This window comes from Leptonotus elevatus, chromosome 15 (genome assembly GCF_054856555.1).
Source record: "Leptonotus elevatus isolate MCC_2025b chromosome 15, RoL_Lele_1.0, whole genome shotgun sequence".
NCBI lineage: Eukaryota > Metazoa > Chordata > Actinopteri > Syngnathiformes > Syngnathidae > Leptonotus > Leptonotus elevatus.
The window spans coordinates 9,322,015-9,334,689 of NC_141253.1; the positions used below are offsets into that span (position 1 = coordinate 9,322,015).

General features: G+C 40.6%; 1 protein-coding gene across 8 annotated transcripts in view; it reads left to right on the forward strand.

Annotated features, from left to right (window-relative positions):
* Positions 1–6,789: 6,789 nt before the first annotated feature.
* Positions 6,790–12,675, forward strand: part of vav2 (vav guanine nucleotide exchange factor 2) — a 158,246-nt gene continuing 152,360 nt past the window's right edge. For all 8 annotated transcript variants that reach the window (XM_086096725.1, XM_086096731.1, XM_086096727.1 and 5 more), the window contains exon 1: positions 6,790–7,904. In XM_086096725.1, coding sequence (XP_085952851.1) covers positions 7,701–7,904 — 204 coding nt within the window. In that variant the 5' untranslated portion in view covers positions 6,790–7,700. The remainder of the gene's footprint in view (positions 7,905–12,675) is intronic.

The following is a 12,675-nucleotide window of genomic DNA, read 5'->3' on the forward strand; positions in this document are numbered from 1 at the left end:
TGTTGAATATGATTGAACGCACACATGCCACCATGTAAGTGCCTCTATTTAACCCCCCAATCCCAGTGTTGCTATAAAATGCATAACTTGCAACGTGATGAATGTGCTCTTGAGCTGTAGTACTGGAATCAGCCAGAGAGTGGCAATGGTGCACCATTTTTTTTCTCTCCGTAAGAATCCACCTGAACCTGTGGCAGGGCGACATATACTCTGTTACTTTTTTTTGTGTTAATATTGTATGGCTACATGGATGAAATGTTTACATTTCAAACTGTTAATATAAGCATTCAAAACGTGAACTATTGTTACACTGTACTGCAATACGCTACCTCCTACTTTGCACAACCCTTTTAAGGGCGATTAAAACAAATATATATTTTATTATTATTAGAAGGAACATAATTGACAGTAAATAACCTACTTGATTGAATACTTTTCAATATATCAGTCAATTTTCATATCTGCCGTGTCTATATTTTGCATCAGCGTGGTACTTTTCGTTAAAATGTTCAAATTAGTCGTTAAGCGTGTCAGCTGTTAGGGATCAAAAAAGCTCAAGCTTGCACCGTGTACAAAGGGAATTCATCATTGACTCCTTTGCAGTCAGACTGTGACCTGAATTCCCGTCATGCAGCATGGAATGCAGCAAGCACCCAACCCACACAAACGCAACCCCGGGGGCATGATTGATCAGTGCCACAACTCCAATGACAAGTCGTCATTACGGGACCCGTGGCCATCAGTCACAGACCATGAATCTAATGCTAAAAAGACCACACACATGCAACTTCACAATTTTCATTTACTTTCCGATGCCTCACGTTGGTGGGGAGTAGAAAAAAATAAGTTCACTTTCCCAATGTCCATTTTATTTAAAATGCTGTTGAATGTGTTTGCCTTCATTATCAACATTTGTTTATGGTGCTTCTTATTAATCTATTTTAGGACCATTACTCATCCGGCAGAGAATGCTGAGCATGAACTCTTGCAGCACAGAATCTCATTTATATACATTTCTTGTCAGATTTGATTCAAACCAGCAACATTTTTACAGATCAGCTGACCTTAGTGGAGGATCATAATATGTTAGATACATTTCAATCCAGCTTTATGTCACAAACACATCAACTATTCTACTCGATTTGATCAATTATACAACTGGGTGGACATTTCAGCTACAACGCTAAAGTGGTTTCACTCTTAACAACTATACGTTTTATTGTGTAGTCCCTCAGGGCTTCGCTCTTGAGCCAATACAGTTTTCTTCGTACATGCTGAGCTGGTTTCGGGAAGTCATACCATTGCTATGCTGATACACCCAGATCTATTTCTCTGCCAACCCGCCAAAAAATGAACCAACTTTCATCCGTCCATGATTAAAATGATCTTCATTTTCAACTCTGCCAAAACTGAAGTTATTTTAATCAGTCCTGCAATCTTTGTCACTGCTGCTATCAAGATTGCTGGCCCACCTCACCAGAACATTAAATCTACTGCTAAGAGTATCAATATCATCTTTGACCAGTACATGACATTTGACCATCATGTCATGGAACCTTTTCAGTTATAAAATAAAGCTAGAATGAGAACAATTCTGAAACTGTTGGTTCTTCAACACAATTATCTTCTGCCGGTTGGACTATTGTAACTCCCTCTAATGTACACCTAGCTTCTCTAAAACGCTTACTGTTGATCCGAAATAGAAAAGGCTAGACTTATAACTCAAACCAGCCTAAGATCCGATATTACCCGTGTTCTCGCACCCCTCCATTGGCTTCCAGTAAAATTCCAGATAAACTACAAGATCCTGTTGATTACTTGCAAATCCCGACATGACCTCACCCCTAGTTACATCTCTGAGCTCCTTGTTCCTCATTCCACGGCACAAACTTTCCGTTCCACAAATCTTGCCCTTTTATCTATGCCCCACACAAACCCAAAATCAAGTGTCCGTACGTTTGCATTCTTAGCCACAACTCTTTGGAACCACTATTTGTTGTTTGGACTGATTCAAGCAACACACATATATATATAAATAAATATTCCAAAAATGAGAGTCCATTTTTTAAGTTGTCAGAAAAAAATGATTAAAGGTAGATGAAAAAAATTGCACACAAAATAAGGCCTGTGCTGCTGTGTTATATATATTTTTCTGACATCAAATGACACTCACAGGGGGTTGCTAGAATGATAGACCAAATGTCAGATAGATGTCACATCTCCAAAATGTCTTAAAAGGTTAAGTGATCTCATAGCTCCAAAGAACATTTGCGCATCAAATTGCATTATGCACTCGACATCCATTGTCAGGCACTCCTCACATTCTCTCCCATTTTCACAGCCTCTTTTTTTTTTTTTTTACTTTTATAGACCTTGGTTTGATTTATTTATGGTTTTATGAAATCATAACCTGTGGATGGATAATATAGAAAGTACAATATATACAGTTGTACCCTGACACAATTTGTGTAATATTTGACGTTTTGGGGGAAATTTGGGTAAAACAAAATAATTGCCTAAGGATCTGCAAAAAAATGTTGGTTGACCTTTTATAAATCAGGAAAAATATATAAAAGGATATGTAAAGATTTTGAAAATGCCAATTGGTAGCATTCAAACTTGATTAAGAAGTGGGAAATTTGTGCTTTTGTTGATACCAACAATATTTCAATATTTGCCGGGGGTTTGAATAATTTCGGGCTTAACTGTTAAAACATTTTGCTCCATAAGGTGCAGCTGTAAATACAGTATGATGCTATCTACCCGTAAATCCCTTTGTTGAATACTCCTCACAGCTAAACAAGCTGAAAGGAACATAAAGACAGCTAGCATTGCGGAGGCGGACATAGTTTAGTAGAAGATTGACTTCCACCTGGCACATATAATCAGGCACTTCACAGAGAAGTGTGAAAACATGGATCGGTAACCTGATTATTGCGTGCATGTAAATGGACTGAGTCTGACTGTGTCAGTCAACATTATTAGACAAACTGCCTCCGGCTCAGGACAGTCCTGCCCATCATGTGAATAAGTGAGTGCAGGGTGCGGCAGGAAAAGGGACCCACTCTGTCCATGGACATTCTCCAACCGTTGCTCAAGAATTGTTGCAGGTCAACTCGGGGTTTTGCTCACAGCTTCTTTATACAAGCCATGTATGCCTTTCTATGTCCTTGCATGACTCTTCAGCTACGTAGAAGACAATAATTTGTTTGACCGTGAATGAAGCGCTGTTCCTGTAAAATGTGTTAGTTGAAGACTCATGACCTGAAGGTCTAGAGTCATAATAAATGATCGAGAGTATCCAGGGGGAAAAGGTGACACTGACCTAAAATGTTGCCTCGTCAATAACATGATGGACCTCTTTTTTTGAAAAGCGAAAAGAAATACACTGCTTTGAATATTTAATTTCCTCGTCAGCATAACACAGCTTCTGATAATAACAATGCAAACGTACAACAGGGTTGATGTTTTATGCCGTGGGACAAGGTTTTGCATCTGCATTCTGCAAAATATACGGAGAAAGTGTGAAATAAATGAGGCCATTGTGATTTTTAAGAGGACCTTCAAGGGTTTCAAGTAAGACAATAAAAATCATAGTGCACATTCCTAGCAGAAGGTCCCAAATGTAATGTTTTGAGTCAGAGAAATCTCTCATGTGTCACATTCACTGTTGGCCCACAACTTTCTTGGAAAACGTTTGCATAAAACTTCAAAGGGCGGAAAAAAAATGTGTTCTTGGGTGCCGGAGTTGGCTCAATAGGTCATAATATACTGTAAGCAGAAGATCATAAGTATTGTGGCCCAACACCGATAATGGTAATTGAATTCAATTGGTTGGTTCTTCGACACGCTTGAATGCACTTGTAGACTAAATGCTACAAACAGCATAATAAACCAGGGCGGGACTGGCACAAAAAAATCGGCAGTGGCATTTCGACTTTTGCCCACCGGCCCAGGCCGGCCAAACACATTGTTTTGCCACTGATATTTTGACTGATGTTGGTTCAGTTTGCTGTCTATATTCAAAAAAAGACGAATGGACTCGTCCCTCTAAATTGTGGGCCAGTCTCTTGGCGTAAAATGGAGGAAAAATAATAACTAAAAATATCATCTACGTATGCCAGATGACCAGTCCAGCCCTGGTTCAAACATACAAGTACATTTAAATGACTCAAAAGCACGTTCAAACCTACTCGCAAATACATTCAAACATATTGTACTTGTTAGCTAATTGCTACAAACATAGCATATTTCCCCATAATGCCACTGGGTATCACCTGCGCATGCACAAGTCTTTTTTCTTTTTTTTTAGTATTTTTTTTTAAATAGAAAAAACAAACAAACATGTAGCTGAGGGCTCAATAGTGATTAAATACAGCAGCAAAGTTGCTAAGTTGGCAAATAGACACCTCGCAAGGGGAAAGGGCTGAACAGTGACTTATTTGCATGACAAAGGACCGCCCCATTTAAAAAGAGGGTGAAAAGTGTGGTATAATTCTTTGCTCTTGGGTTATTTAAATGAAAGCATCCCGCATAAACATTAATAAGCCCTTTGGGAACTGTTTAAAATTGTGAGGGGGAAAATGCATATGTCTTTTTTTAAGTTCTTGTATGTAATTTGCAGTAGATGCTTGTGAATATTCTCATTCACTCCCCGGGCATTTAATCGTTCGCAACTTGACTGTTTGAGTTGTCTTAGTTCATCCTGATAGAGTTGGAGAAAATGGTGCTCGTGGGCATAAACCACATCAGACCTTAAGTTTACTTGATCCGTTTGAAAAATAAAATAAAACACAACGGCAAACAGCATGCCTCCTTATTGTCTAATTTTGAATGTGAATGTTTTTTTGTCTGGTCACCATTTCCTCTCGCCCAAAGTCAGGATTGTCTCCAGCCCAGCAAACATCCAAGTGATCCTAGTGAGGATAAGATGGATACGATAGCACCAGCAGCACCCACTGCTGTCTCCGGACAAGTTGCAACCTGCTTGAACCTACATCCTCCAGAATATTTGTCAGTCAGACTTAAACAGCAAAAAAAAAACATGCAGGTTTATCGTAGCTTCTGCCATTTTATGAAAGAGTATTTCATTGTTTTGCCTGCCACTATAGCTAGCTGAACAAAGATATCGTATATGTTAAATAATCAGTTTTAGACAAATTAAGTGGAATTAGAAAATTTCTTGTAGCACACCTGACCACACTAGGGTGTCATGGCAAGGAATCTCTCTCTCTCTCTCTCTCTCTTTTTATCCATCTATCTATCTATCTCTCTATCTCTATCTATATATATATATATATCTACCTCTCTCTATCTCTATCACTCTCTCTCTCTCTCTCTCACTCTATCTACCTCTACCTCTACCACTCTCTCTATCGCTATCTATCTCTCTATCACTTTCTATCTATCTATCTATCGATCTCTCTATAAATATATCTATCTTTCTCTACCTCTGTCTCTCTATCTATCTATCTATCTATCTATCTATCTATCTATCTATCTATCTTTATCTCTCTCTATCACTCTCTCTATCTATCTATGTCTATAAATATATATATACCTCTCTCTCTCTCTCTCTGTCTCTCTCTCTCTCTCTCTCTATCTATCTACCACCCTCACTCTCACTCTCACTCTCACTCTCACTCTCACTTTCACTTTCACTCTCACTCTCACTCTCACTCTATTTCTATCTTTCTCTCTCTCTAGCTCGAATCTGGATGGGTACAAATGTTACTTTAAATTATATGAGTGCTGTCAAAATAGGCAAGCCCAGTTTTCTTGTGCCACCTCATGCGAGGAAATACATTGCGTCAATGCATTATTTCCCCCGTGCAAATCCGGAGGTGGGGACGCATAATGGTCTCTGGGTTAACAAATTAATGAGACGTAACCAAAAGGCATTAACAGGGTACAAGTGACATATTGATGTTAGTGGCAATCACGTTGTTAATTGACCACATGACAATTGTATTAAGAAGAGAGCGGTAAAAATTCAATGATGGTAAATACTTTCAAACCAAAAATCAGTGCATTACAATAACACAGAGAGAAAAAAAGTATATTATTGTTATTATATATTTTTTTCTCCAATACGTAAATACACATGAAATAAAGGGATTTATAAAAAAAAAATTGTACTTTGATGTTTTCACAACTTGGTACTTGACAATGGGCAGAAAGTGGAGGAAAACATGTTTTTTTCCCAAATAAAAATAATCTTTATTCAAAAGTCATTTTTAAATGGCGTGGCGAGTAATTCATAGCATGGAAAGCCAAATTTCAGATCAACGGTTTTTGAGATGTTGCAGTATCACTTCTCTTTTTTTTTTTCAGTTTCAACTTATTGTCCACGGCCATTTTTGCAAATATTGAAAATATTGAAATATCTCAGAAACTGTAAATTTTGGAAATGTGTCTTTCCATGCTATGGGGTGGAGTTTTAAAAAGTCATTTTTCTTGTTGATCTGAGGTGGAATGACCCTCACCACAGTGTTGTAACAGAAATATTCATTTACATATTTAGAAACACTCTACAGTATCTAATTTATTTTTAGTACTAGCAGCTATAGTTTTGAGTATATGCCCTTGGCCGCTTAAAAATGGATGGTGGGCCACAAATGGCCCTGGTACCACAATTTGGACATCCCTGATTTAGCAATAGATGTGATGACCAAAGGAGCCAAGTCATTTAACCCTGCCCATGTAATGATAAGAATCCACCACCAGAGGGCGTGCTATGAAGCGCCATTCAAAAAAAGGGGGAAAAAAAGGGCAGAAACGCACGTCCACGCACAGATTGTGGAGGTTCTCTAACAAAGTGTCAACACTGTACCGACGCTTGACGGTACGAGCACGAGCTCGTTGGACCTTCGGGTCAAGAGCGCACGCTAACCCCCCTCCTGACGTTTCTATCGCTCTGCTCGGGAGTTTTGGGACTTTAACATCTCTTTAGTCGCCGGGGGTGACGAGGAGCGAGACTCGAAAGAAGGAGAAAAGAGGAAAGGACACTTGCGAGGCGGCTGAAATCACAGTAAAGCAAAAGGAAGGCACTCGGAGCGGCGTCCAGTGGCGGTTCCGAGCGCCGAACGCTGTAACGTCAACCGGATAAAGTCATTGTTCCCCTCCCGCCTGGATGTTTCCGCTGGAGCCGAGCGTGGTTTGCGCTGTGTTGTTTAAACAGGATGGTCGCGCGGTCGAAGTATTTATCTTCTTTTCTTAGCGTGTTCCCTCCTCAAATGAACTGGGGTTCGGCGAGAGAGGACGGGTCGGCTGCTTCGCTACGACCCAGCAACTAAACAAGACGTGTGTGTTTCAGCGTGTGTAGTCTCCGCGCTACATGTCAAACCAATTTTGTTTGACAACATTTCCACTTTTTAATGGGGACGTTTTAATGTTTGTATTTGCCTGGGAAACTTTTTAAGGATGAAGAGGAGAAAAACCCCGCGCCCGTCTTCGAGCGAGTGAAGTAGACCCACGGGAAAGGGTGGTGTTATTCCAGCTTTTATTTCAGTGCTTTGCATCTTCCACCCTGACTGGATCCGATGGCTGACATGCACCCGCCACAAAAAAAAAAAAAAAGTTATGAATTTGCCTGATAGTGAATGAGAAACAAGGGAGCTTCGTTTCGTGGACTGTTCACTTTTGGTTGACGCTTGTGACATTTTTGAGCGTATTTGCAGTGGAGTAAAAAAGCAGAAGATATGGAGGAGTGGAGGCAATGCGGACGGTGGCTGATAGACTGCAAGGTTCTGCCCCAGAACCACCGGGTCGTGTGGCCCTCAGCTGCCGTGTTCGATCTAGCGCAAGCCTTGCGTGACGGGGTGCTCCTGTGCCAGATGTTGCACAATCTCTCCCCCGGATCCGTGGACCTGAAGGAGATCAATTTCAGACCTCAGATGTCACAGGTGAGTCTGCCCCCCCCCCCCCCCCCCAGAGTCAGGTGATGTCTCAGATTGTGCACCCCACACTCCTTCTGATTCACACAAGGCAAACTGGTATTCTATGATTTCACTTTGGCCTTTTGAATGTTTTTCCCCTCAATGTCACAACACACCCACTTCATTGGCCGCAGCCCAAATGATAGAGCTGCACCCCTGACTGTGTACTTCCGCGCTTAAAATATACCCAAGGTCCATTCAAGTCATGCATTGAAACAAGAAAATGTCCCGCCCCTGCACTCTCCCTGCTGTTTTGCTTTCATCGGCATGCATATTTTGAACCCCTGTGCCATATCATATTACGTATGTGATGAAAAAAAAAGCAACATGTTTGCCAGAGATATCAAGATGCTGTGTGTTGCTCTGTGTCTAAGTGGAAGTAAAACGAGCATCTTCAGAAAGGAGACATTTGCAACTGTTTGAATAGTCGACTTCGAGGAGCAAATAAATGGGTGTGGCGTGTTAGATTCAACTCAGGGGAAGATGCTGGAAAGACAGCATTGTGTGCTTTAATTTGGAGACGGGACTTCAATTTGTGGTTTAAGGGCGTGCTAACACGACAACAGCGTAATAACATTCGGTTTGCAGTTACCGTTGATCATTTTTGAAAAGTTTGACATGCTTATGTCAAAATGATCTCTCTGAACGAGAACATGTAAAGCGCAATGAAAACACTTGTCAAACTTTGTAGTTAGTGATGACATTTTGTAAATATACACCACATCAGAGTTTATGTGAAGTGGGGAATACTTTCTTTTTAAAAATCTGTTAAATTGTATGCTGATTAAATATTCCACAGCTGGGGCCTTCAGGTGGTCATTGCCCAAATCCCGTATATTCGGGCTCCCACAGTATGCTAGCTGTTGCTAGCTTCTCCTGCTAGCCGCTCTTGCTAGCCACCTTTACTCGCTGCTCACGCTAGCTCCTGCTCGCCGGGTTCGCTCGCTCACTCCTAATAGTAATTGGTGGTAGAGGCTTGTGAAGTGTGGTCTGCCCTGAGGGCACCTTAGTGCATGTGTGTCGTGTGTGTCAAAATGGTTGCATTCTATTAGTTGACCAGTAGATGGCACTAAATTCTACCCTCTGCACTTTAAAAAAGACAGTGATCCAATTGCTCAAAAACTGAGGAAATTTTTTTATTATTTTTGGATTCCGCACCGAAAAATCAGTTAAAAACAGCTGCCAGAACTAAATCAACAAAAATTGTGACGAGTTAAGACTAGTTCAAATGTTTGTTGGTGGTATTAAGATCAACCAGAACAACACTTTTTGTACAGTATTAATATTTCTTGTTTAAAAAAAATATGAATACTTACATTTTAAAAATTGATCCTTGACTGGTTTTCTATCTATGTGAAAGAGCTGAAATCGCTTTATGAAGTTAAATAAGAAAGTGGAAATGCAGTCTTGCTTTTTTACATACGTGCCTCCGGTTCTATACTGTTCCTTTTGCTGCTTCAGCTGAACTACGTTTCCACAGCCAGCACAAGGAAGCATTGGCTGCCAGAGGAAGTTCATTTGACCACAGTGGTAGAATGAGAATGGCAGGCATTTATATTACCTCTTGTTCGCCCTCAAGTCTGGAATAGTACTGAGCCAGCGGGCACGTTGGGAGTCAATTTATGTCACTTTAGTTTCAGAATATTCTACTCCATATGCGAATTATTGGTCTTCTAGGTAGCTGGTTGTAGTTTCTCCAAGGCTCAAAAGTTAATTGTTGAGCGTGTAGTATGTCATACCAGAGATAAGTCATTGTATCACTCATGTTTTAATGATATACTTTTTTTTATGAGATTGCAAGCAGTCTGGGATGACTGAATATTTTTTTTTACAGAAGTTCCCCAGTCATCATAATAGGCCAAAGGCCTATTCTTATCTGTTTAAATGTGTGAGTGTGTCTTGCATTACGAAGTCTTCCGCAATAGCCAAATTATCCATAATTTGGAGAAGTACATTTGTGCTGAAATTCAGTGTATTTGGCCCTGTAATTAGAATATTGTTGAGTTTGTATAGGTTTGTTTTGTAAAACAATCTGGGCATGCTCAGATGTGACTCCTTTATTTCTGTTTCTCTTGGTATCCACCATTAGCCTCAACTTATCTTTTCCACAAAGCTTTGGACTCCTTTAATTACAAGGCGAGCGAGAGGTCGGGCTGGCACAGTTTGATCCTCCCACTAATCCCACGATGAGTATCTGCAGCGTGGAGGTTGGGGGCGGGTGGGGGTGGGGGGGGGGGTGGCTTCAGTGACAAATTGGTTAAACAAAAAGCTGGCAGCCGAACAGAAGCAAATCACGATTTATCATAAGCAAAAGGTCAAAGCGTGTGCTTTAACGCGGTCTGTGGCTTAGCAAAATGAAGAGGAGGTCAAGCACAGCTTTTGTATTATTTGTTCTGCACAATTAAAACAGTTTTTTTTTTTTTACGGCTACTCTTGCATGGTTGATTGATAGCTTCTGACACTGATTCTTCCATGTGATTATTCCTTGCAGTTAATTAAGTCATAGCCTCAAGTATGCTTGACCTGCAGGGTTTAGGGCTTTAAAATGGCATAGTGGACTCTGCTTGAATGTACCACATTCCGGAATATAAGGAAAGTGTTTTCCAATAAGCCATTTGCTGCTGTTAATAGAACCCACTGACCAACATGCTTTAATGTTTGGCTGTGATCCCAGTTTGGCGATTTTAGTGCAAGTCTGTAGACCAACACAGCAGTCACTCTGTCTTAGTATATCCACAAAACAGCATCGTGGAAGAGTAATATACTAAAATTCTTACTCGATTGCCACCTCTGGAAATGATGGCCAGGGTCCAAACCAATTATTACCATGGTTCTTACTTGGCCTGCAGTATTCCATGACCTCAGAAATTGCTCATTTGGTTTGTAAGTCTTCTAAGCTTGGCGCTGCAATGGTGAAAAGTGTTCCCCAGTCCGCAATACATCTTGACATTGTAATCTGATTACCTGCTGAATGACCAACTATGACTTTTTTTTTGAACTAGCATCATTTTACCTCATTGACAGAGTAGTAAAATACATTTGCTTCGAGCTGTGTCTATTTCGCTGAATCCTCATTTTCTGTTTAGAATCATGCATGTGAGAAACCTGAGACATTATTAACAAAAGCCTGAGGTTTTGTCTTGCCGCCGTGACCGTATCAATAATAGCGTTATCAAAATGTGAAAAAGCACAGAAATCCACTCTCAGCAGAGTTGGGCGAGATATATGAAATGGGAGCCGTCTAGTGCACAGTGAAGGACCATTGTGATATTCATGAAGTTAATTGTGAGCAGTGAGCTGCAAACACGTTAACGTGTCTGAAATCCAAAGTGAAGGAATGTGTTGCTCGCATACAGCAATTTCATAACGGTATCAAATTCAGTAAGTCGAATATCGGAATGAGTCTCAGCCCACAATAACAAAGCTACCCGTTTGAAAAAAAAAAGTAGCTCTGGCAATGAAGCAGCCAAGATGACCTTTTGTATGGGGGTCAAATAAAATCCCTGCTTGTACTCTTAAAGGCAGCAAAGCATTAATCTTAACCTCGAGGTTTTAAGTGGATTCCTAATGAACTCTGATGTTTGGAGATGCATCAGAGCTCCAAGTAGGTGTACATATTGTGAATCCAGCGCCTCGGGCGACCTGAAAGACGAGGCCCTCTGAGGCCTTTTTTTTTACGTTCTGCTTTTTCTTCACCGGTTCTTTCTCATCCTTTTTTCTCTGTTAGGTAGGTGGTTGTGAATACCTTTGGGATGACTCAGGTGTGTGTGTGTGCGTGTGCGCATCACTGCTTTTGTTTCTGCATGTGCGTGTAAGTGTTCTCATCCTGCCACAGGGCTCCAAATTTTGCACAGGGTCTGCCTCTTCTGCTCACAGTAATTGAGATTCTTCCTCTTTGTCCAGATCCCACCAAAATATGTGTTGCCATGGCCTCGAAGTAAGGGCTCAGAATTATTTTTTATTATTTTTATGCTACTTCATTCTCGGCCAGGGTGAAACTGGTTAAGATCTTTATTTTCAAGCATTTTCCGAACCCACTGTAAACATTTGACACCCCACATGCCCCACAAGTATCGGCAGATACTGAGCGTGACCCGGCATCTCAGCAAAGCATTAAGCAGAAAAGTGCGTATGAGCACATATGATTTCTTCCATCGTAAATAAACAACGCTGAATTTAAAAGGAATGAAAGGAGCCCGAGCCACAGGAAGTAAGTCAGTTGTGTTTACTCCCACAACGGCAAAATTCGACCTGCATGCATCTACGAAAAAATCAAAAGAAAAAAAAGTCGCACAGTTAGACTGCACTTTACGCTAGACTCGTATAAAAAATAGTGCCCTTTCCAATTTGCACTGACTGTCGTCCGTCTAAGCCAAAGCTTGTGGTCGTATATTTCACTCTTCAAACACAAGCTTTTTCGACAAGGGTGCCACTGTGTAAAAAGTATTGTGAATTTAACTTTTTTGGTTTTCATAGCTGCTATTGTCAGCGTTCTGCTTTGAGTGTGGAGGTCACTACACATTTTAAGTCTTTTTTTTTTGCGGAAAATTACGTGATCGGATGATGACATGCAAAAAGTGTATGACACATCAAAGGAAATCCATGATAAGAGAGCTATACTAAGAAATAAAACCAATCAGAGTTAATGATACACAAAACAAAATAAAATAGAAAGCAGCCCACCCGCTCTTCTCTAAAAGCTCTATTTGTGAGTGGGGGGAGCTCCATACTGTAGAAA